Source organism: Martes martes (assembly GCF_963455335.1).
Source record: "Martes martes genome assembly, chromosome: X".
In the NCBI taxonomy this organism is placed as follows: domain Eukaryota; kingdom Metazoa; phylum Chordata; class Mammalia; order Carnivora; family Mustelidae; genus Martes; species Martes martes.
The window spans coordinates 55,137,730-55,163,226 of NC_137897.1; the positions used below are offsets into that span (position 1 = coordinate 55,137,730).

At 46.4% G+C, this 25,497-nt stretch overlaps 2 protein-coding genes across 2 annotated transcripts; one reads left to right on the top strand and one right to left on the bottom strand.

The window, feature by feature from the left end:
* Positions 1-1,106: 1,106 nt before the first annotated feature.
* On the bottom strand, positions 1,107-2,201 carry P2RY4 (pyrimidinergic receptor P2Y4; the record flags this gene model as incomplete). The annotated part of the gene is made up of 1 exon (XM_080795514.1): positions 1,107-2,201. One exon carries the CDS (start codon positions 2,199-2,201, stop codon positions 1,107-1,109), a length of 1,095 nt encoding a protein of 364 aa, XP_080651640.1.
* On the top strand, positions 2,200-23,930 carry ARR3 (arrestin 3; the record flags this gene model as incomplete). Its single annotated transcript, XM_080795515.1, has 16 exons — positions 2,200-2,229; positions 12,830-12,867; positions 13,135-13,165; positions 13,317-13,377; positions 13,576-13,620; positions 18,239-18,438; positions 18,572-18,631; positions 18,810-18,877; positions 19,544-19,679; positions 19,869-19,953; positions 20,222-20,294; positions 20,686-20,823; positions 22,357-22,440; positions 22,686-22,709; positions 22,903-22,955; positions 23,824-23,930. The coding sequence occupies 16 exons, from the start codon at positions 2,200-2,202 to the stop codon at positions 23,928-23,930; spliced, it is 1,233 nt and encodes a 410-aa protein (XP_080651641.1).
* Between the last annotated feature and the right edge of the window lie 1,567 nt (positions 23,931-25,497).

Below are 25,497 nucleotides of genomic sequence, written 5' to 3' on the forward strand. Positions count from 1 at the left end.
CTGACTCCTGTAAGCCCAGAAGTAGTAGGACGGTGCTGGGGAGGAGTGATTGGATGCAAGAATGTCGGGGGACCTGTCTTCGTCCCCATGCTCTGTCTGCCCTGGCGTTAAAGCCCTAAAGCGTGATCTGAAAGAGTTGGTGACAGATTTATTATTCACGTAGGTCAGGAGCCAGAGAAAGGGGAGAGACCGGGGAAGAGCCAGCTCTGGGCGTCAGTCCCTGTTACCACCCCAAACTCTGTACAAACCTGCTCTACCCTCCTCAGTGCTGGAACTTACGGCCACAAACATGAGAGCTCCCCCCTCTCTTTTTTTCCAAGCCTTCAGCTGTTCTTCTCATTTAGTACAGGAGAACTGTCAACTATGTTCCCAGCAAACATTATAAAGGAGGTCCTGTTCCAAAGGCCAACATGAGCTTGGACCCCGCCCCTGGAGGCAGGTTATCCGCCCCATAGTAAGATGCAGGGCTGTACACCAGTTCAACAGCGCCATGCGTCCGGCTGCTCGCGGGCACCCTGGCCTGCAGGCTGTCTGGGATTGAGCCATATTTAACACTTCAGTGCGCAAGACCATCCTGTCTGAGAGGAACCCAGGAAGGGGGTGTGGGCACTACGTATGTCCCAACCTTGGCATCTGTGCTATGCCGGTGCTCCCACTTCCCGATGCTGGCTATCGCCGTCAGATAAATCAGACCAATCCCGAGATCACCCCCCAGCTTCTCCACCTCTTCAGTCTATTGCGCGGGTCTGGCTGAAGGAATACAGGCTATACAAAGGTGCGTGGGGGAAAGAGGACTGCATGAGGATTTTAGGAAACTTTGTAGGATCAAGGGAGACAGGACTGATGGCCCCAGGAAGGAGACAGAGGCAAAGAGAAAGAAGAGTGGCTGTTACTGCCTTTGGCCAAAAAGGAGAGGGCAGCTGAAGGGGTTATGAGAGATGGGGTCACACATGATTTCCCTGGTTCCTCTTAATCCTCAGGGTGTGGGCCTTTCTCTGGAGTCTGGGAAAGAGGAAGGAGCAGCCATATTGGATGTAAATATCAAATTCCCTCACCTCTGCCCTGCACGCACCCTTTTTCCTCTTACTTCCTGGCTCCCAGGGCTACTATCTATCTGCCCCAGGGGCAGGGAAGCCACGGTCCCTCTGGGTGGATGTCCACCTGCAGCTGCTTTCCTCAGCCAGGGACACCAGTGCCAGGGTGGAGGCTGTGGTGGGGGGCTGAGGCTCCCCACACCTGCACAGCTGCCAGAGCTGACGACGATACTTGTCCCCCGTGAGCAGGTAGAGCACGGGATCCAGGCAGCTGTTGGCACTGGCCAGAGGCCGAGTCACTTTGTAGACCACATTGACAATGTTCAGCACCCGGCAGTCGGCTTCCAGCAGCCTTGACATGTAATAAATGGTGCGGGTGACATGGAAGGGCACGAAGCAGACAGCGAAGACAGTCAGCACTACAGCAATGGTGCGGAGAGAACGCAGACGCGAGGATGACTGGGCGGCCCCTGGCAAGGGCCGATACAGGCGCCGGGCCATGAGCCCATAGCAGACGAGAGTGACCAGGCAGGGCACACCAAACAGCAGCCCCATGATGGCTGAGCTGAAGTGCACGTAGTGGTCAAACTCCTCGGGCCGAGTGGTGTCGTGGCACAGGATGGTGTCCTTCTTGGGGCTTGTGGTGACGAAGAACAGGTTGGGCACGAGGCAGCCGGCCACGACCAACCAAACGGCCAGGCAGAGAAGGCCTGCGAAGCGTGGCCGGCCCCAGCGCAGGGCCCGAAGCGGGTGGCAGATCCCCAGGTAGCGGTGCACGCTGATGCAGGTGAGGAAGAGGACGCTGCAGTAGAGGTTCCAGTAGAAGAGGAAGCGGATGAACTTGCAGAGCCCTGTGCCAAAGGGCCAGTGGTTGCGGGCCGCATAATAGTAGATGAGGGTGGGCAGTGACAGCACATACAAAGTGTCTGACAAGGCCAAGTGGAACATGTAGGTGGCCGTGGCATCCCAGGGTCGGAGGCGAAAGAGGAAGAGCCAGAGGGTCAGGGTGTTGAGGCCCAGGCCCAACAGGAAAACGACTGTGTAGCTCACAGGCAGCAGGATGAACTTGAACTCTTCATTGAAACTGCAGTCCAGCTCTCCCTGGCTGTTGCCAGGATCTGGGCTGGGACCTAGGGTTGTAAGCAGAGAGGACTCTGCACCGGCCATGGTCCCCCTAGAGGTGGAAAGGGAAGAAGTGAGGACAGCTGGGTTTTCCTGGCTTCCCAACCCTGACCTGAAGCCAAACAGCCGAGAACGGGGAGGGCCGTGATCGAGGCACGAGGAGTAGCTGACAGGAGTATGTCCAGGAGCAACCCGGGCCAGGCTGGCCCCTGCCGGAGCCCTCTTGATCCAGCCTGTGGCAGTGGTAGTGCCCAGCAGGGCAGGCTGGGAGTTTGGGCTGTTCTCATCCTGCCACTGACTCTGTCCTTCAGATCTTGGCTAGCCGAAAAGGCGGGACCATCCAACAGGCGAAGATGGCCGGACCCAAATTGTCTCCTAGCCCATGACATTTCTCCACATGGTGACTTTACCTATCCCCTCACCCAGGTCCCAGTGTCTCCACACTACAGTTCCTTTTTTGATGCCTTCCCCCAGCCTGGTCCAGCCCAGGAGCCCCATCACCACCCTCACCAAAGAAACCTGGCATGTCTCCTACCTGGTCCCTTTGAAGCTGAGCCCAGCTGACTCTGTCACCTTTCCCTTTGGCAGCCAGAGGGCATATCCAAGAGGGCGGGTTTGGGGGTGGGGCCTATTCCCTCCTCCTGGCCTGGGAAATCATCAGAGCTAGAAAGGTCCATCGAGATTATCTAGTCCAACCCACTCACTCTATAGATTGAGAAACTGGGGCCCGGCGAGATTACTATTTAACAATTTCTAAATGACTGTAGGACGGAGTACACAAGGAAACATCCAAGTTTACAGATGGAGAACCAGGCCTCAGGAGACTAAAGCTACAGGGAGATCATACAAATTTGTGTAAGCGAGCAGAAACACGGGAAGTGAATGAGTGCTAACATGGCCAGAAATGCCAGATAACACACAGAAAGATTTTAGGAAAGCCATAGTACTGATATAAATCTTCAGTCTGTGTGCATGTAATTATAAAAATGCTTATGTATCACGTACTATGTGCAAGGCACTCTTCTAAGTGCTTTACACTTATTTACACTTTAAAAGCACAATTAATCTCCCTACTTTGCCGATGAGAAAACTAAGGCACAGAGAACTTATTCTGCTATTTAGTGGTAGAGTCAAGATTTGAATCAAGGCAGGCCTGCCTTTGATCCAGGCTCTAACATCCATGTTCTTATTTTTTTTTAAGATTTTATTTACTTATTTGACAAAGAGAAAGACAGCAAGAGAGGGAACACAAGCAGGGGGAGACGCAGAGGAGAAGCAGGCTCCCCCACCCCCACTGAGCAGGGAGCCCAACACGGGGCTCCATACCAGGACCTCGGGATCATAACCCAAGCCAAAGGCAGATGCTTAACCACTGACCCACCCAGGCGTCTCTCATCTGTGTACTTAATTGCTATGTGTAGTTGCCCCTCTGAAGCCACTGGCCATAATCCAGGAAAAAGATAAGCAAATGTTTACTGAGAGCCCGCTGTGTGCTTGGTCCTGTTCTAGGTACTGGTAGTTCACTAGGAATGAAGAAAAGAGAAAAACTCTCATTCTAATGGAGCTCACATACTAGTGGGAGGGAAAAGAAAAGAAAATTAACAAGTGAAATATATAGATTGTAATCACTGCTATGGAGAAAAAGGTGGAAAGGGGAATAGAGAAGAAGAGTCATGGGACTAGAGAGGGTTGCTTCTTTAAATATTAGGGTGGCTTCGGGTAAAGAGCAGGTGGTTGGGAGGAAGGGGAATTGTAGAGAGGGGGTCAGAGAGTTTGGCATGGACCAGATCACGAAGGTCCTTGGAAACCATCGTGAAGATTGCTTAGCTTTTACTTTCAAAGAATGGGAAGCCATTGAGGGCTTAGAAGGGACAAGTGTCAGGGTCTAATTTATATATTTTTAAAAGATTTTATTTATTTATTTTAGAGAGAGATGGAGAGAGAGAGTGGGAGCGCGGGTGGGGTGTGGCAGACACAGAGGGAAAGAGAAACTCGGATTCCCCGCTGAGCGCACAGCCGGTCCCAGGACTCGTTCCCATGACCCCCAAGATCACAACCCAAGTGGAAACCAAGAGTCCGACACGCCCAACCGACTGCGCTCCCCCCGCCAGGTGCCCCCTGATTTGTACTTTTAAAGGGTTACCGGCTAGCTCTATGTTGAGAATAGACTACAAGACTGGGGGAACAAGAGGAAGAAAAACTCAGGAGCTATTGCCAATGAATGATGGTGACTTGGACCAGGGTGGCAAAGGTGATGGGAAGTGGTCCGATTCTGGCTAGATTTTGAAACTAAAGGCAACACAATTTACTGACATGGGCTGTGCAAGAAAGAGAGGAGTCCGGAACGACTCCAAGATTTGTAGCCTGAGCAACTGGAGGAATTGGGTTACTGTTCACAGAGATGGGAAAAGCTGTGAGAGAAGCAGGTTTGAGGGAAAACTGGGGGTTTGTTTTTCAGTCTGTCAATTTCAAGAGGTCTGTTGCACTTGTGAGAGGAGGAGGAGAGGAGACAGTTCCCTCCTCCCCAAGGTTGCTAGCCGACAGACCTTCCTGAAAGGCTCCACCCCATCCTACACACCACCCCTCATCTCTCTCTACCACTCCAGGAGACTCCAGTCTGAATATAGCAGAGAAAGTACAGAAACCAAACCTAGATGTTTGAGAGCTAAGTGCCAGACAATGCCAACTTGTTGGGAGCTCTGGATCTGGGGCTCCTGGGGCTAACTAAGGTGCCAGGATTGTGGGACTCTTCGGCAGAGGGGGCAAACTTTGGGCCTGGAGGACTCTGGGGGTGAGGCAACTGGTGCTCTTGGGGAGGGAGGGGCAATCTGGGCCGAATCCACGCTTCAGGGAACTGGAAGCAATGGGGACTCTGAACCTGATCTTCAGGTTACCCAGCTGGATTCTGGGAGTGAGAGGAGGCGGCAGGTCTGCGAGGGAGGCTCTAGAATCTGGGATCTAGATCTTCTGGAGGCCCAGAAACCTGGATAGGGGAAACTTGGAGATACTTGCCGCATGGCAGGGTGGGGGTAGCTAAAACGGAGGCATGGAGGAAGCGGTCTGAGCCTGAGCCCTGAACAGCAGGCTGCTGGGATATTGGATAAGAGGCCCAGATGTTGGAGCCAGACAGACACGAATTCAAATCCTTGTTTTTCCAGGCATTAGTTGTGTGATGCTGGACACCTCTTTGTAACTGTGTTTTCTCCCCGGTGAAATGGACATAATAACACCAACCCTTCAGGGTTTCCTGAATATTGAATTGGTCAATAGGTGTGAACACACATCGTAAATCACAAGGTGTTTTGCGTTATTCCTTTGCACTTAGGGATGAAGCTGATCTCTTTGGAGGAGAACACGTGTGATTCGAGGTTTGGCATAAACCCAAGAGTTCACGCCAGCATCCTCCACACTAGAGAAGCTCCTACTTCCAGCTGGTTTAGCTTTGCTAGGTTTCTGCTAGTCCCTGCACGAAGCTCCAGCTGTCACTGCTGCCACCGCCGCCCAGTGGCTACTTCAGGAAAGGACCTCGCCCAGCACCACCTGGGCCAAAAGGATTTGTGCCTTAGGCAATGCTGCAGGCCAGACCTGCTGGCTTCTGTGACACTCTTCCTCACTTTTGTTTCTGTGATTTTGCATTACTGTGGTTCTCCTAGTCCTCTAGACGCCCCTTCTGACCTCTTCACCTGGCTCCTTTTTGTCCTCCTTCCTCCGAAGGTGACTTTCCCCAAGGCTTATCCCTAGAGCTTTTTCTCTTCTGTCCTCTCTTCCCCTCTTCCTCCTCCCCATCCTCTTCCTCACTTTATCATTTCTCTTTCCTGATCTCTCTCTTTCTCTCTCTCATGCTTAAAAAAAAGATTTCATTTATTTGACAGAGAGGAATATAGCAAGACAGGGAACACAAACAAGGGGAGTGGGAGAAGGAGAAGCAGGCTCCCCACTGAGCAGGGAGCCCGATGCTGGACTCATCCCAGGACCCTGGGATCATGACCTGAGCCAAAGGCAGCCATTTAACCCACCGACCCACCCAGGTGTCCCTACAAGTCTGTTCCTTACCTCCAGCAAGGCTGTTAAAAGCTTTAGAGTAGAGACTAGTACCGCTGTGTCCAGCACCTAGGACAGCACAGGAAGTCTCTTTTTCTACCATTTGATTCCTTGGTCTCCTTTCTATCCTTCCCCACTGAGCCAATGCCATTGTCCAGCTCCCACTTAAATCCACTGGTATGCTTTCAATTGTAATAATGGAAAATTCCAAGTCGGCTGACTTTAAAATGTGGAAATTTATTACCTTGCATCTAAGCCCAGGAGTGGGCCGCTTTGGAGTTGGCTAATTCAACAACTCAGCAATGTCACAAAAAATCCTGACTCCATCGTTCTGATCTGCAGCCCTCGGCATGTTGGTTTAGTAACTCTCATGGTCACAAGATGGCTGATGCCCTTCAGCCATCTTCCAACATTGCTTCCAAACATGACAACATTCAATGGTCGGAGAAGAAGGCCTCTCTTCCTGTAGGTTTACTATTATTACTCAGGAAACCTTTCCCAGAATCTCCCTAGCACACTTCCTTTCACATCTCAGTGGCTGGAATTTCATCATGCTTATACAACTGAACCAGTCATTGGCAAGAGGGATGAAACGGCCATGACCAGCTTAGGAAATGGAGATTCTGCCCATAAGAATGAAGGGGGAGGTGGCTGGTGAGTTGACAAACAATTCTGTCTGCTACAACCCTTTATTGAATAACCCATTCTTTCCTCACTTTGAGATCTGATCATCTCTTCCCATTGGGAAGGCCCAGGAAAAATCACTGAGATGTGCAAGTGAGGTGGGTAAAGACCTGAAAATACATCTCCCTTCAATATATCACAGAGGCCAGAAGCTCCATAATTAGAGATGCATTCCTTTGCCTCCTTACTCTTGATTTCTCAGAAAATGCAAACACCTTTTTTTCCCCAGTTTCTATCTAAATTCCTGTTAGTTAACACATAGTATAATATTAGTTTCAGGTATACAATTTAGTGATTCAACATTTCCATATAACACAGGGCACTCATCACTCTAAGTGCCCTCCTTAATCCCCATCATCTATTTAACCCATCCCCCCACCCACCTCCCCTCAGGTAACCATCAGTTTGTTCTCTACAGTTAAGAGTCTGTTTCTTGGCATGCCTCTCTTTTTCCTTCCTGTATTTGTTTGTTTTGTTTCTCAAATTCCACATATGAATGAAATCATATGGTATTTGTCTTTCTCTGGCTGACATATTCCACTTAGTGTAATACTCTCTAGCTCTATCCACATTGTTGCAAATAGCAGAATTTCATTCTTTTCTACGGCTGAGAAATATTCATTCATTTATATATATATATATATATATAATCTCACCACTTCTTTATCCAGTTATCAATTGATGGACATTTGTGTTCTTTCCATAATTTGGCTATTGTTGATAATGCTGCTTATAAATATGGGGGTGCATGTATCCCTTCAAATCAGTATTTTTGTATCCTTTGGGTAAATACCTAGCAGTTCAATTGCTGGATCATAGAGTAGTTCTATTTTTCACTTTCTTAGGAACTTCCATACTGTTATCCAGAGTGGCTGCATCAGTTTGCATTCCCACCAACAGTATAATTTTAGCCATTCTGACTGGTGTGAGGTAATAGCTCATGGTAGTTTTGATTTCCCTGATGAGTGAAGTTGAACATCTTTTCACGTGTCTGTTGGCCATGTGGATGTCTTCTTTGGAAAAACAGCTATTCATGTCTTCTGCCCATTTTTAAAATGGGTTTTAAAATTTGGTTTTGAGGTATTGAGTTTGATAAGTTCTTCATAGATTTTGGATACTACCCCTTATCAGATATGTCATTTACAAATATATTCTCCCATTCCTTAGGTTACCTTTTATTGCCTATTGTTTCCTTTGCTATGTAGAAGCTTTTTATTTTGATGAAGTCTTCATAGTTTATTTTTCCTTTTGTTCCCCTTGCCTCAGGAGACATATCTAGTAAGATGTTGCTACGACCGGTGTCAAAGAGGTTGCTGCTCTAGGATTTTCATGGTTTCAGGTCTCACATTTAGGTCATTCATCTATTTTGAACTTATTTTTGTGTATGGTATAAGAAAGTGATCCAGTTACATTATTTTACATGTTGCTGTTTGGTTTCCCCAACATCATTTGTTGAAGAGACTGTCTTTTGTCCATTGGACATTCTTTCCTGCTTTGTCGAGGATTAGCTGACCATTTAATTGTGGGTTCATTTCTGGGTTTTCTATTCTGCTGCATTGATCTATGTGTCCATTTTCATGCCAGTACCATACTGTCTTGATCACTGCAGCTTTGTAATATATCTTGAAGTCCAGAATTGTGATGCCTCCAGCTTTGTTTTTCTTTTTCGAGATTGCTTTGGCTCTTTGGGGTCTTTTGTGGTTCCATACAAATTTCAGGATTGTTCTAGTTCTATGAAAAGTGCTGGTGGTATTTTGATAAGGATTACTTTATATGTATAGATTTCCTTGAGCAATATGGATTTTTCACAATATTTGTTCTTCCGATCCATGAGCATGGAATGTTTTGCCATTTCTTTGTGTCATCTTCAACTTCTTTTATCAGGGTTTTATAGCTTTCAGAGTACAGGTCTTTTACTTCTTTAGTTAGGTTTATTCCTAGATACCCCATTGTTTTGGTTGCAACTGTATATTTGGGATTACTTCCTTCCCTTCTCTTTCTGTTGCTTCATCATTGGTATATAGAAATGCAACAGATTTCTGTATATTAATTTTATATCCTACAACTTTATTGAATTTGTGTATCAGTTCTAGCAATTTTTTGGTAGAGTGTCTTGGGTTTTCTATATAGAGTATCATGTCATCTGCAAATAGTGAAAGTTTGACATCTTCCTTGCCGATTTCGATGCCTTTTATTTTTTTTTGTTGTTGTTGTCTGATTGCTGTGGCTATGACTTCCAGTACTATATTAAATAACAGTGGTGAGAATGAATATCTCTGTCTTGTCCCTGACCATAGAGGAAAAGCTCTGTTTTTCCCCATTGAGGATGATCATTAGCTGGGGATTTTTCATATTTGGCCTTTATTATGTTGAGACACGTTCCTTCTAACCCTACTGTATTGAGGGTTTTTATCATGAATGGGTGTTGTGCTTTGTCAAATGTTTTCTTTGCATCTATTGAAAGAATCCTATGGTTCTTACCCTTTCTTTTATCGGTGTGGTGTATCACATTGATTCATTTGCAAATATTGAACCACTTTTGTAGTCCAGGAATAAATCACTAGAAAATGCAAATACTCTTGCTCAAAATTAAACTATGGTGATAATTCTCTTTGGGAACTACAAACTGGAAAGGGGTATGAGGGAATTGGGGGGAAAGATGGAAATGTTTTATATCTTGATCTAGGTAGTGGTTACATATGTGCACACACAGGGGTATTAGTTTCCTCTTCCTGCTGTAAAACAGTTACCACAGACTTGGTGACTTAAAACAGCAGACTTACTCTCTTACTGTTCTGGAGGTCAGAAGTCCAAAATCAGTTTCACTAAAATTAACGTGTCTGCCAGGCTGCACCTGAACTGCAACAGCCACCTTGTGATCATAAGAGACTATGGGTGGGTGGGAGGGGGAGGAATCCATGCACTTGTCCTTTCCAGCATCCAGAGCAGCATTCCTTGACTGTGGCCCCTTCCTTCATCTTCAATGCCAGTGACATAGCATCTTGCTTCAGTTCTCATATTGCTTTGCTTCTGTAGTCAAATCTCCTTCTATCCCCCTCTTTTTCCTCTTATTTATAAAGAGACTAGTGGTTATTTAGGGCCCATCCAGATGATTCAGAACAATCTCCCCATCTCAAGATCCTTAATTTAACCATTTCGGCAAAGTTTCTTTTGCCATATAAAGTAACATTCATAGGTTAGGGATTAGGACCCTATATGTTTGGAGTCCATTATTCAGTCTACTACATTAGATAAAAATTCATCAAGCTGTGCAATTAAAGGTTTGTGCATTTTGTTGTTGGTAAATTATACCTAAGCCAAGAAAGGCACATACTCCTGGGAGAGAGATAATGATTTAAGTTCAGTCATAGTAATGAATTAAAGACCTACCAGATCTATTTTCTTCCTGCCAAGAGGACCACAGATCTCAGCTGAAAGAGAGGATACACTTTAAGTGTGGGTCTGAAGACAAAAATGGGCTGAAGCCTAGTCCAAAAGTACATTGGTTCTGAAGTCTCACCTTCCCCACAGACACCAATCTTGGCAAGTGCAGAACTCTTTCCTGTATGTCTAGCATTAGTTTTAGTCCCACAATGGTCCCTGCAGAGTCCGGGCTTCCAGCTCTATCTGAAAATCCCTGAGAAGGGCAGAGTAATAGCAACTAAAAGACAAGCTCCTGCGGTGTGTATTGGCAAGGAATGGCAAAGGCTTACACAGTTAGCCGTACAAAAAGAATACAGGACAGCCGCCCAGCAGCCACAGTAGAGAGCAGGAGGTAGGGAACGCCCAGCCCTCTGAGCCATAGTCATGGCCATGCTCTGAAGAATGGACTTCCTGTTGTGGCAGGTGGAGGGTGGGCATCTATGTATAGATACTAAAGACCAGCCAGCTCTATGAGGGGTTGAAGGCAGGGTAGGGTCCTGTAGCCCCAGAGATTGGAGGTTCTGTCTCTACGTTCTCTATGTCCACAAAGCCTGGACCTGCACCCTGTGAGGACAGCCAAGAAAGGAAGATTATTTTTGTTGCTGCCATTGTGGGGGTCCTGGCAGCTGTAGGACAGAAATATCTCTAATTCCATGAGTGGTCATATGAGGCAAGGGAAGCTGCTTAGAGCCTCTAGCATGGACTTAGTTTCAGGGATTGGGGAGAGTCAAAAACTGGGTGGGAAGGTTTGCTCTAGGTGGGAGTGATACAGATGTCAATTGCCTATTCCCTCCACATGCAACGTCCTTCCAGGAGAACCGTCCCTGGGCCAAGAATCCTTTTGTTACCTTCCTCTCCATCAAGAAACATTCGGAGCTCACAGACATGTGCACACACAGCGCAACACAATCAGCCTCCCCTCCCCAGTCACCACTCCCACTTACAGTAGATTGACTCCTGCTGTGCACATAAGCTGGGATAATCAGGGTTTCTAAACAGTAGGCTTCAAGAGTCCCAAGTCCCACATGGTGGGGGACTGAGGAAGGGGTACTCTTTCCCATACTCTTAGCTTTTGTGTGGCCTGTAATACCTGATCAAGAGGCATAGAAACACTAGAGTGTGACACAAGGCTCTCCTTTCAGAATCACAAAGACCCATACTTTGAGCCCTCCTATTTCTATCCCTCACCACACTTTTCCTTTAATGTCCCTGACTCCCCTTTGATCCTAGTCCTCAGGTTCAAGGCCTCATGAGGCCAAAACCCTGTAGTTCCCTTTCTCAAGCTCCCCAGACTTTAACACCATCAGATTCAACCCTCTACCCCCACCCTGTCCCAGCAGCAAGAACCTGCTAATCCTTAGCCACTAATCTTTTAGCCTTTAATCTGCTTTCCAAACTCTTGGCACCTGAGCTATTTATAAAGCAGTGTTTTATGCCCCCCCCCAACTCCATTCTCCTTCCCTGACCCCCACCAGTCTAAACATTCAAAGGACCTTAACTATAAGAGGCTGGGGAGGCGAGCAAAGCAAACAGACCTGGAGACGGATGTGAGCTTCATCTCTCTCCCCAGGTAATAGTCCAAATTCCTCTATTTCTAGCCCATACTAGGTCCCATATCCTTTACCTTTAGCAACCCCATGAATATTTCAAGGAGCACTTGAGGGCACCTTTCTTGACACAATCAGCAGGCGCTTGGGCCAAGAGACCCTATGAGAGGCCTCTGGAAATTCCCCAAATCTTACCCCTCAGGCCAGACCTGATATGCATCAAAGAGAAACACTAGACAGACATCCCCCTCTTTCTAAGGGTCCCTACTCCAAGGCCTAGTACCTGGGGACATGGATGGGGTTAAGAATGGGAAAATTGGGGGAAGGTGAAGAGAGCGATGAGCAGATGCGAGGAAGGCTTTCGACCTCAATAGAGGTTTCTGCCACCAACAACCAAGAGCGTGAGGGCATAAAACCTTTCTCTTCCATGTTTTTCTTCCCTCTTAGCTGAGAGTTAAAGGCACTGTGAGGTGAACTCGGGCTCAGAATCCAAAGGAGGAGCAAAAGCAGGCAGAATCCATTTTTTCTTCATTCATTTATTCGTGTATCTAACAAACACATCTTGACACATACTACCGTGTGCCAGGTGATGTCCAGCCTCATCCAGTCCAATTTTCCTCCAATTGTCTGGATGGAGGCATCCCTCCAGCCCTGTTCCAGACAAGTTCCTGCTCTGTAAAGGTGCTCAAGAATGCCCCAGCTACTCCAGGAAGCCATGCCCTTCCTGGAGAATAGACAGTATGGTTACTTGACAATTTGTAAAAATAGTTTTTCCCCCCATGTCTGGGATGGGTGAGAGTATGACTGAATAAGAAATCTTGGCAAGAGGGATAATACAAAGTGCTTGATGGTGGCGAGGTGTCTATTTAAGGAGGAAAGATTACACCACACTGGGTGTGTCTGGATGGTATCCCAGAATGGGGCAAAGAGAATAGGAACCAAATGACTGAACGTTCCTCCTTCTTTCCCTCTTCTCAGAAAAGGCACAACGTCAACTCCATGGCCAACATCTCAAAGTAAGTAAGAACTCCTTCTAATTCTCTGAATCTGTGATTTGTCCCTTACCTGAACCCAAGTACTTGCCTTTGGGGTAGAGGAGTTTCCAACCTCTCCTCAACTTATAATTTGAACTCTAGTCCATTTCATGCTTCTTGGGCCTCTTCTCCTAATCCTAGGAATATTTCCTTTTCTCCCTCACTTCCCTTCCTTTCCCCTCCCTTATTTTCCTCTTCCCTTCTCTCCCAATGACCCTCCCTATTTACTTCCCGATTTTCTCTTTATAGGGTATATAAGAAGACCTGCTCCAATGGGAAGGTAAGAGAACCTGGCCTAGCCAGGCAAATGAGAGGGCAAAAGGGGTAGGTGGGTACCACCTTAAAGGTCTCAGAGAGTTTTTGTTGGGAGCTTCAGGGGAATCCGTTCAAAGATGATTATGAGAGTAACATGCCAGGTTCTTCCACAACAGCTTACTCTCTACCTGGGGAAACGGGACTTCGTGGACCATGTGGACATGGTGGATCCCATTGGTCAGTGAGTCCAAAAAGGGAAAGAGCCTGGGGAGAAGGGAATGGGAGCCAGGAACTAAGAGAAAACCAAGAAAGGAACATACAGAAGAGGAGGCTAATTAAAGGGGAAAATGGGAGGAACTATTTCAGGGATCCAATTCTGTTTCATAGTGTAAGGCTTTTTCCTGACTGCGGTGCCCTCTATCTCTCTCTACACAGATGGTGTGGTCCTGGTTGACCCTGATTACTTAAAAGATCGAAAGAGTAAGTAAAAATTCTCTTGGACTTTGTATGTGCCAGGGACCCCAAACTGAAATGTCACATATGCCGCAAGTAACCTGAATGAGTAGAGTGGATGAGTGGACCTGAGAGGTATAAGAAAACCCAAAAGCAGTGGGAATTGTGAATGCCTTGTCTGGTGGGGGCAAGCAACTGGGAATTTTAGCCCAGTGAGGCCAAATTTTCTGATTGTTGGAAAGGAACTGGAAATGAAGCGCAGAATAAGACCGTCAGAGGCCCAAATTCTTAAAAGATTATGGTGCCTCTTTCCCAAATAATATTCAACATAGATATATTTCTAAAACATAAATGAAATTTTATTTTTCAAAAGTACACAACATTTCCATGTGTGCTAGAATTAAAATAGTTTCCTTCTAAAATTTCTGGTTTTCCTTATTATTTTTGGTGGTCCCCTTGCTTTGTTGCTAAACTGAACATGGGCTTATTAGACTGGCTATAGAAAGATCCAGTATTCCAGAAATCCATATTTTCATGCAAATTTCCTGATCTTCAAATGTTGGCAGCTAACTAAAAGACTTTTCAAGGCCTGGATAGATTAAAAAATTTTTATTTTTACTTAGGCTGGATGTGACCTTCAGACTGCCATTTTGGGACCTCTGGGATATATCTTTCCACCTCTCCTTCTGTGTAGGGAAAAACCCCTATCTTTTTGGGGGGGGAGGGGAGCCCAAGTAAAGAAACAAAGAAAACAATAGCTCCAGCAAGTAACAACAAGAGATATTACTCTGGCCACAGTACCATAGATCAACATTACACTGAAATACTTTTGCAATGCTTCTTATTTATTTTTTTTAAGATTTTATTTATTTATTTGACAGACAGAGATCACAAGTAGTCAGAGAGGCAGGCAGGGAGAGAGAGGAGGAAGCAGGCTCTCTGCGGAGCAGAGAGCCCGACGTGGGGCTTGATCCCAGGACCCCGGGATTATGACCCAAGCTGAAGGCAGAGGCTTTAACCCACTGAGCCACCCAGGCGCCCCTTTGCACTTCTTTTAAAAAAAAATTTTTTTTTTTATTCTGTGATTCAGTAAGCCTGAAAATTTGGTTTGGCTTGAAAAAGGTTGAGAACAAATTGATGAATACTAGTTCAAATATAACCTTTAGATACTGTGAGATAAAATAACCTTAGTCTTTCTGATTAAACAGTGTGGATAAGCAGTCCAGCCAGTTCTAAATATCAGAAGAATTCTGGGGAATAACTGGTAAATTAACCAGCTTAAGACTCTCAATTACTCTGTATTCCATAAATAAATAAATAAAATAAAAAAATAAAAAACACCCTAAATCATTTTTCCACATTCCTACAAAATCTTCAGAATAACCTTCAGAATAACCTATAGAAAGAAATACTTAGTTTAGAAAATGCATGTTGATCCAGAAGGAGGATGTCTTTTCCATTTTGAGTCTTTCTTTATGTCCCTTAGTAGAATTTTTTATGACTATTCATTTAAGTTGGGTCTGTTTCTTCAGTTCATTCCTTGGCTCTTTTATATGTCTTATTCCTTTTATGAAGATGTTTTTATTTGTGAATTTTCTGATTTTTTTCCTCTCAAGTTTCATTTGTTGATGTAAAACAGGCTTATGCTATATTACTGAGTGATAAAGGCCAGTTGTAAGGCAGTATAGATGTATTGTTTAACAAAAATCTATCTGGGATCTCTCTGTATTATTTCTTACAACTGCATGTGAGTCTACAATGCTCTTAAAATAAACAATTCGCTTTCAAAAGGCAATGGCACAAATACCTACGGTAGTCTCGTGTTTAAATAGAGACATGAAGCAGGGAAGCAGGTGCAAGAGATGTTAACAGCAGTTATCTCTGCAGTACGTTGTATGACAGCAGAGCTCGGGTTTATTCTTTTTGTTTGTATTTTCTGGTTTTCACACAATTAAGAGGTACTGTTTGTCTAACAGACACAACCATAAGTTGATAACTTTAGAAGAGATGTTTGAATTTTTAAAAATGAAAACGATCTATTTTCTTTTTTTTTTTAAGATTTTTATTTATGGGACACCTGGGTGGCTCAGTCGTTAGGCATCTGCCTTCGGCTCAGGTCATGGTTTCAGGGTCCTGGGATCAAGTCCCACATCGGGCTCCCTGCTCAGTGGAGGGCCCGCTTCTCCCTCTCCCACTCCTCTTGCTTGTGTTCCCTCTCTTGCTGTCTCGCTCTCTGTCAAATAAATAAAATCTTTTTAAAAAATATTTATTTATTTATTCATGAGAGACAGAGGCAGAGGGAGAAGCAGGCTCCCTGCTGAACAGGGAGCCCAATGCAGGACTCGATCCCAGGACCCCGGGATCATGACCCCCAGCTGAAGGCAGCAACTTAACTGACTAAGCCACCCAGGCATCCCGAATTCACACATTTTTAAAAGTTTCTATTGCCAGACTGTCCTCCAAAATGATTGTACCAATTGACTCTCCCTCCTGCAGTATATAAGGCCACCCATTGCCCCAGTCCTTATAAATGCTACCATTATTATTACTTTCAGTCTTCATTGTATCTTTTGAATATAGATTCACTTTCTTTGTTCTTAATTTGAAAAGCAGATATCCTGGCTGTTCGATATTTTGATCTCATAAAAATACGAAATAAGTTGCTTTCTTCTAGTGTGTGGTTGTCGGTACTTTTTTTTTTCTTGTGGGTCAGAGCTCTTGCACCCCATCCCACATTCCGCTAGTTCACTGACACAGCTTTCTATTTGCCCCTCATCTTAGGTACCAGCTGCATAAGTATGAATTCAATTATAACTATCCAATTTCTGCCAGTATTCCTATAACTGTCGTCATCATTCACATCTATAATTACAGTTTCCAAAAGGATTTCTTATACATCAACTCCTCACAGGAACTCCTATGACCTGGGTTGGGCATAAGTGACCCGGGGCGGTCACTTAACAGATCTGAACTCATTCTCTCTACCTGTGAAATGGAGATAATGCTTCAGAAGAGGGGCACCTAGCTGGCTCAGTCCGTAGATCATGTGACTCTTGACCTCGGGGTCATGATTTCAAGCCTCACATTGGATGTAAAAGTTACTTAAGAAAATGAAATACTTAAAAAACAGTAATGATACTTCAGTGAAGTCTAAATAACATATGCAGAGCTCCTGTTATTGACAGGTGAATTAACTGAGACTCACAGAACTCGAGGGATTCGTACAAGTCATACTCAAGCCGAGGTAGTCTGACCCTAGAAAATTCCGTAATAAATACCTTGTACCCACCACCTGGCTTCCAAAAGAACTACAGAAACAAACTTGTCTCCCATGTGTCCTTCCCTAATCCCATTCCCCCTCCTCCTTTCCTCCTTCCCTCCTGGCCTCCATCCCAGAGAACTACTATCCCGCATTTGGTGTTTATTATTCCTATGATGTTACTATACTTCTACTCCATAGTTATGTATCTGTGAGCAACTCTGGTACTTCATATACACGGTATTGGATCATGGGCATCATTCTGAAGCTAGCTTTCTTTTGACTCAATAGTTTTTTTTGAGTTTTAACCATGTTGATACATGGAGCTCTAGTTCATTTAAACTCAGTTTAGCATTCTATTATATGAATATACCATAACTGTATTACCCATTCTTTCACTGATATTGAAATTATTTCTAATTTTATGCTACGACAAATATAATATTGATGCAATGGACATTCTCATATGTATCTCCACATAAACATGAGCAAGAGTTCCTCTAAATTCTTCTTACATCATAATATATAAGCAGATTCAGTTTTACTCACTTTGGAGTTTCTCCAGAGTGTTTGTCCTAATTTACCCTCCCACCAGCAGTGTGCAATGAACTCCTACTCTTCCACTCCTTCGCCAACACTTAGTATCGTCAGACTTTTAAATTTTTTGACAATCTGATGCATGTGACATGTTACCTCATCATTGTGGTTTTAATCTGTGCTTATCTGATAACTAATGAGACTGGACATCTTTTCATATCTTTTTTTAAGATTTATCATTTATTTATTTTAGAGAGTGCATGCAGCGGGGAGGGGCAGAGGGAAAGCCAAAGAGAATCTCGAGCAGACTCCACACCGAGTGCAGAACCCAATGCCAGGCTAGATCTGATGACCCTGAGTTCATGACCTGAGCCAAAACCCAGAGTCAGACGCTTAACCGACTGTGCCACCCAGGCACCCTGACATGTTTTCACATCTCACTGGCCTTTCTATGTCGTGCCTCTCCATACTCTTTGCACACTTTTATATTGGGATCTTTAAATGATTGATTTTCAGGAGTTCTTTATATCTCACAAATGTGAAGCTTTTTTATCGAAGTAGAGTTGACACACAACATTCGTTAGTTTCAGGTTAGGACTGCTAAACTTTGGTTTGCTATGCATGGTACAAATGTTTTCTCCTGGGCTTTTGCTTGTTTTGCTGTTCATAAAGACTCCTAATGTAAAGAGGATTTAAATTTTACTGTAGTCTAATGTATTAATCCTTTTCATCGTGGCCACATGGTTTCAGTCATATTCCCTTGTCTCTCCGTGTCTTCCTCTGGGCCATTTAAGAACTTCCTTTCTCCCTCGGGCATGACAAGTCACTCTCTTCCTCCTTTGCCTGCAGTGTTTGTCATGTTGACATGTGCCTTCCGCTATGGCCACGATGACTTGGATGTGATTGGTCTGACGTTCCGCAAAGATTTGTATGTGCAGGTGCAGCAGGTGTTCCCACCTGAGCCCACCAGCCCCCAAGGGCCCCTCACAGTCCTACAGGAGCGACTCCTGCAAAAGCTGGGGGACAATGCCTACCCCTTTACCCTGCAGGTACTAACCACGCCCCCCCACCCAGTCCTGGGCAAGGTTTCCAGGGGGAGATTAAGAGGGGAAGCTAAAGAGGGAAAACAGAGGAAGGGGTGCCCTATTTCTCCTGTTTGCTGACCTCTTTCTGATCCCCCAGATGGCTGTTAACCTTCCCTGTTCAGTGACGCTGCAGCCAGGGCCTGAAGATGCTGGAAAGGTGAGGTCCGGGTTCCGAGAAAGGGAGAGAAATAGTCAATACCAGGAAGAGGGACAGGTGGACAGGGGGACAAGACTGCAGAAACAGACCCCTAAGGGATGGGGTCAGGCATTTCCTTAGAGACCCAAGAGGAAAGGGTAGTCGGAAATAAGTTCTCTTTGCCCCTGCCCCCTTGCAGGCCTGTGGGATTGACTTTGAAGTGAAGAGTTTCTGTGCTGAAAACCTGGAGGAGAAAATCTCCAAGAGGTAGTCTTTAGTCCTCTCCAAAACCCCTGCCTCCAGACTGGGCTAAGAAACAGATCCTGATATCAGGACCGAAAGAGCCCTACTTGTAACCTCCATAGTACCATCACGGCCGACTCAGAGGTCCAGTTCTGATTCCCCTCTGGCTTCTCTTCCTTGCTCCAGGGCAGTCGGCCAGCTTCCCCTGAAAGGGCCAAAAACTAAATAATTCGGCTTTGCCAGCCCTATAGTTTCGGTTGCAACTACTCAACTCTGCCATTGTAGTGCGAAAGCAGGCAGAGACAGTATGTAAATGAATGAGCCGGGCTGTCTTCCAATACGACTTTATTTATAGACACTAAAATTAGAATTTTATATAATTTCCACATGTCATGAAATATTATCATTCTTTGAATTTTTTCAACCATTTAAAAATGCAACAACCATTCTCAGCTTGTGGGCCATCCAAAAACAGGCAGCAGGCCACATTTGGCCAGTGAGCCATTGTTCACCGACCCATGGTATGGATGCCTCCACTGAGGGTCTAGAGGAATTCTCTGGGGGAGGCTGTACGCCACCTCCACCCACCCACCCCCACTCCAAGCAAGGACGGGGCCATGCGGTTGGCATGGAAAAAAGTCTGTGAGCCCCCAGGGAGATGTGCTGGCTAACCTCTTGGCCTCTACTCAGAGACTCCGTGCGGCTGGTGGTTCGGAAAATACAGTTTGCACCCCCGGAACCAGGCCCTGGACCCTGTGCCCAGACAACCCGCCACTTCCTTCTGTCGGCTCAGCCCCTACAGCTGCAGGCCTCGATGGACAGGGAGGTTTGTGAACCCCACTTCCTGACCCCTTACCCTGAAACCCCTCCAAAACCCTGATCCTTCACCGATTTCCTTCTTGGGTAGCCAGAGACGGAAGCCAGGGTGGCAACACTGTTAAGGAAGCAGGAATTCTGGGTCTCAATCTAAGGGTTCTCCCTCCAGCCTCATGATAAACCTCTCCCCCTGCTTCAGGTTCACTACCACGGCAAACCCATCTCTGTCAATGTTTCTATCAACAACTGCACCAACAAGGTCATCAAAAAAATCAAGATTTCAGGTGAACTTCTATTCCTATTCCCCCTGCACCTGGTTCCTAATCCATGGGTCTTTTTCCAAAATGCTGCCTCACTTACCCAGTCTGCTTTCATCTAGACTTTCTCTCTAACGCAGGCTTACCAAAATGCCTATTTTTGTTTGCCCACAAGTGCATCTCAGTGCAACATGCATAGTGTACCCGTGTGTCGGGTCACATCTGAGGGCAGTGAGTTGGGGTTTTGAGGAAGACTGAATGACTATAGTCACGTGCTTTTCCCCTGGCTGTTCAGTTGACCAGATCACAGACGTTGTCCTGTATTCCTTAGACAAGTACACCAAGACCGTGTTCATCCAGGAGTTCACGTGAGCTGGCACCGGGGCCGGGGTCAAGAGAGCCAAGGGGTGGGTTGGTGGGAAAAGTGTCAAGGACTAGAGGCAAAGGAGGGGGTTGGGGAAAGAAGGAAGAGGGTAAGAACCCAGGACTGAGGAAAGTCAAGATGAGTGCTGATGGAGAGAATAGGAGGGATTCCCAGGAGAACTAGAGGGTGGATACCCACAAGAGGACCATCAAAACTCGGGGAGATCAGGGGCATAAGGATTTCCCACCAGAGCAAAGTGTTCCCACTCTCTGCAGTTGGACACGCCCACTCTCTTGGCTACTCCAGTAGGTTTGTGGAATTGTGCAAGATGGCCTTGGGACTGAAAGTATGCATAACTGGCAAAGCTTAGCCTAAGTTCTTCTCTTCTTTTAAAGGGAAACTATAGCTGCTAACTCCAGTTTCTCTAAGAGCTTCGAAGTAACTCCACTCCTGGCTCCCAACTGCCAGAAACAGGGCCTGGCGCTGGATGGCAAACTCAAGCACAGCGATACCAATCTAGCCTCCAGCACAATGTAAGCTCACACGTGGGGCTCAACCTCCATGTCCCATCCCCTTACCCATTCTTCATGCTGTGCATACAGTTCTGAGCTGTTACGTGTTAAGGAAGTCTACCCATTTTTTAAAAATGTCCCTAGGCCAGTGTTCAGAGACCGCTGCAGGCCTGAAGGCCATCAGGAAGCTAAATAATGCCCATGGGACCAATGCCCAGGCTTAGGTCACAGGGAGCAAGAAAGGAAGAAGCAGTGAGGAAAATTCCCTGTGTTGTATAATATTCCGCAGCTCACAAAGCTCATGCATGTCTAGGAGTGAAAGACTAGGAGATGAGAAATGGAGGAGGAGGATGACCAAAAAAAGGAGAACGACATAATAGGAATTGATAGAATTCTACCCAATCATTCATTTTGGTCCTATGTCTTTGGAGGCCCTAGTGCTAGATATGTCTCCTACCAAAAGCCATCTGCCACCATCTGATGAATGTTATTTGTCCCTTACCTTTCTCCATACCTTATCAATCTTGAGGCTACAGATTGTCACTGCTAGAAAGACCCTCAGAAATCATCCAAACAGTATGATTTTATAGATTAAAGGATCAGTATTCCAGAGTCATGAAGAGACTTTCCCAATATCCTACAGTTTTCTGTGTCTTATTTTCCAATCAGTGAGTTTTCAGGGAGCACCTGTTACATGCTCATTCCTATGCTAAGCAATGTGGGAGGATACAAAGACATTTTAGACAGCCTCTGCCTTCAGTCAATTTATGGCCTAGGTGGGGAACAAAGAGGAACACAAATGCAATCTAAAGGTTAAATGTTTGTACACGTGGTTCAGATTAGAAATTCAATAGAAGTTAAAAGAAGCCGGCAGAGCTGGAGAGAGCTTCCTGGAGGAGACTGAATGAGTTACATCTTTTTTTTTTTTTTAAGATTTTATTTATTTTACAGAGAGTGAGAGAGTGCATGAGAGGGGAGAGGGTCAGAGGGAGAAGCAGACTCCCCGCTGAGCTGGGAGTCTGCTGCAGGACTCCATCCTGGGACTCAATTCTGGGACTCCAGGATCATGACATGAGCCATAGGCAGTCACTCAACCAACTGAGCCACACAGGCACCCCTGAATGAGCTGGATCTTGAGGCACATGTAGGATCTGGATAGCAACAGAAACAGAGGAAGGAAAGGACATTCTAGATTGGGAGCACAGCATGGGCAAAGGCCGGAAGGTGGGAAACTGCATGACGTGTTCTGAGCATGGAGAGAGGATGGGTCCACTTAGGTTGTATCCCTGGTATTAGGGAATCAGGGCAGAAGAGGTTAGAGAGGCCAGGTGAGGCCCATTTGCTAAGGGTCATGAAAGCCACACCAAGTGGCTCTTCAGCAGAGGGTGACATAGTAAAACTGGACTTTAGGAACAGAAATGGGATTTCAGTGAGTAGTAGAGATGAGAGCATGGAAGGCCTGTGAGAAAAAGTGCACAGGAAGGGACTGAGGGAAAGAATGCTTTACTGCCCTCCCCCCAACAAACACACAACAATTAATACTACCACCTCCAGTCTTCAACCTGGAATGGACAAGGAGCTCCTGGGGATCCTGGTGTCCTACAAAGTGAGAGTCAACCTGATGGTGTCCGGTGGAGGGTGAGTCATGGTTCAGGGTCTGTCTGGGCAGGGGCCAGGGAGCCACACTTGTTTTCCCTCCCATTGGACTGACCCAGTCAAGCTGTTCCCCATCCCTTCTCCCAGACCAGTTTCCCAAACCTGTGTGCTCAGTGAGCAAGCCACTTTCCCTTCCAGAAACCTCTCCTGTGGCTGAGTTGGCCTTATGATCCCTTATCCCCCTGGAAAACTAGGTTGCTAATTTTACCATGTCATTCTACCCTCAGCATCCTCGGTGACCTCATAGCCAGGTAGGAGACTCTATGAGGAAGCTGTGTGTGGGGAGGGGGGGACGGAGCAAGAAGGGAAAGGTGAGGACATAAGGAGACCAAAAGAGGGCCAAAGGAGAGCCCAAGGACATCCCAGGACCAGAAAACCGAGGGGGAGAGGTTCCGGGAGTGGCCTCAAAGGGAGATCTGTGACTCTTCTTTGGAATCCTCGCAGCGATGTCGGTGTGGAGCTGCCCTTGATCTTGATGCATCCAAAGCCATCACATGGTGAGGGACCAGGTGGGACTGACAGGAACGGTGGGCCTGATTTGCGGGGACGAAGCCGTTCTAATCTCGGGAGTCCCGGACTGGCTGTGTGGGTAGAGAATGTAGAGCAGTGGGCAGGTCGGGTTCCTAGGTTTTCAGGGGGTGGGTGGGTGGGTGAGCGCGCGCGCGCGCGCTCGCACCTTGGGGAAGGGGAGGGAGGAGAGGGTTAAAAAGGGAGGGGGGAGCGAAACAAGACATTTCTCGGTGGAACTGAAGAGTCCCGTGTCAGCTTCTCCGTTTGTCCCTCCCTCTCCATGCTTTGCTACAGAGGCTGCCAGGTAAGAAACTGGCCCGGAAGCCCCATCCCCCTTTCCCCATTGCCACCCTCCCTTTTATGACGATGGCAATGTTAAAAAGCTTTCCTGGAGTGTTGTTTTCAATACTGTATGGTGGAAACCTATGGTTTAGCCTCGTGTCATAGTTCAGTGCTTTTCATACGCGCTCCACCCCCTGCTCTTCTCAGAATCCTCCTTCCCCCTCATCCCTTCCTTACCCACCGCGCCCCAACCCTCACCACCCCCACCCCCGCCTTCCGTCTTTCATTCTACCGATCCCTTCCCTCCTCCCCACCCTCCATTCTTATTTCCCCTCCAGCACTCTGGGTGGGTGGTGGCGGGGTTGGGGGGGGACTTTTGTTTTGGGGGAGGGAGCGAAGGGAGACAAGCTAGAGTGGTCGATCCATGGGTTGGGGGGGTGGGGGTCGCTACCCAGAGAGGGGTTCAGATCTGAGTCGGAAGCGGAGAAGAGGTCACTGTTCTGGAATCACAGGAAGGGAAGGAACGTGGACGATGCCCGGAGAGTTGTTCCTAACCCTGCGCTCCCCTCTGCTGCTTTGCAAGCTCTGAGGACATAGTCATCGAGGAGTTCACTCAGCAGGAGAACCGCGGGGAGGAGAGCCAGGAGGCTGTGGCGGTGGAGGGGGATGAGGGAAGCTGAACACCTCGCTCTGGTGCGTCTGGGCAGGAGCACCACTGTAACGCTCTAATAAATCAACTTGTCCAAGACGCGCCTGGCAATCTCTTTGGTATTTCCTTCTCCGGGAGGGTGATGGCACTACAGAGAACAGCACCCTCTGCCCCTGGCAGTGATGACTCCGAAGCATGTCCTTTTCCCCTAAGCAAGCCCGACTTCCTTCTGGCTAGGCCACCTGCCCTCTGTGGGTCCTTCAACTTACCCTCTGGACCCTGGCTATCCCCACCGCCACCCTACCTCCGCAGCCCCCCCCCCTTCCCCCTTCTTTTTTTTTTTTTTTTTAATTTTTTATTTATTTTCAGCGTAACAGTATTCATTGTTTTTTCACCACACCCAGTGCTCCATGCAATCTGTGCCCTCCCTAATACCCACCACCTGGTTCCCCCACCCTCCCACCCCGCCCCTTCAAAACCCTCAGGTTGTTTTTCAGAGTCCATAGTCTCTCATGGTTCACCTCCCCTTCCAATTGCCCTCAACTCCCTTCTCCTCTCCATCTACCCTTGTCCTCTATATTATTTGTCATGCTCCACCAATAAGTGAAACCATATGATACTTGACTTTCTCTGCTTGACTTATTTCACTCAACATAATCTCTTCCAGTCCTGTCCATGTTGCTACAAAAGTTGGGTATTCGTCCTTTCTGATGGAGGCATAATACTCCATAGTGTATATGGACCACATCTTCCTTATCCATTCATCCGTTGAAGGGCATCTTGGTTCTTTCCACAGTTTGGCGACCGTGGCCATTGCTGCTATAAACATTGGGGTACAGATGGCCCTTCTTTTCACTACATCTGTATCTTTGGGGTAAATACCCAGCAGTGCAATTGCAGGGTCATAGGGAAGATCTATTTTTAATTTCCTGAGGAATCTCCACACTGTTCTCCAAAGTGGCTGCACCAGTTTGCATTCCCACCAACAGTGTAAGAGGGTTCCCCTTTCTCCACATCCTCTCCAACACACGTTGTTTCCTGTCTTGCTAATTTTGGCCATTCTAACTGGTGTCAGGTGGTATCTCAATGTGGTTTTGATTTGAATCTCCTTGATGGCTAGTGATGATGAACATTTTTTCATGTGTCTGGTAGCCATTTGTATGTCTTCATTGGAGAAGTGTCTGTTCATATCTTCTGCCCATTTTTTGATATGATTATCTGCTTTGTGTGTGTTGAGTTTGAGGAGTTCTTTATAGATCCTGGATATCAACCTTTTATCTGTACTGTCATTTGCAAATATCTTCTCCCATTCCGTGGGTTGCCTCTTTGTTTTGATGACTGTTTCTTTTGCTGTGCAGAAGCTTTTTATCTTGATGAAGTCCCAGAAGTTCATCTTTGCCTTTATTTCCTTCGCCTTTGGAGACATATCTTGAAAGAAGTTGCTATGGCTGATATCAAAGAGGTTACTCCCTATGTTCTCCTCGAGGATTCTGATGGATTCCTGTCTCACGTTGAGGTCTTTTATCCATTTCGAGTTTATCTTTGTGTACGGTGTAAGAGAATGGTCAAGTTTCATTCTTCTACATATAGCTGTCCAG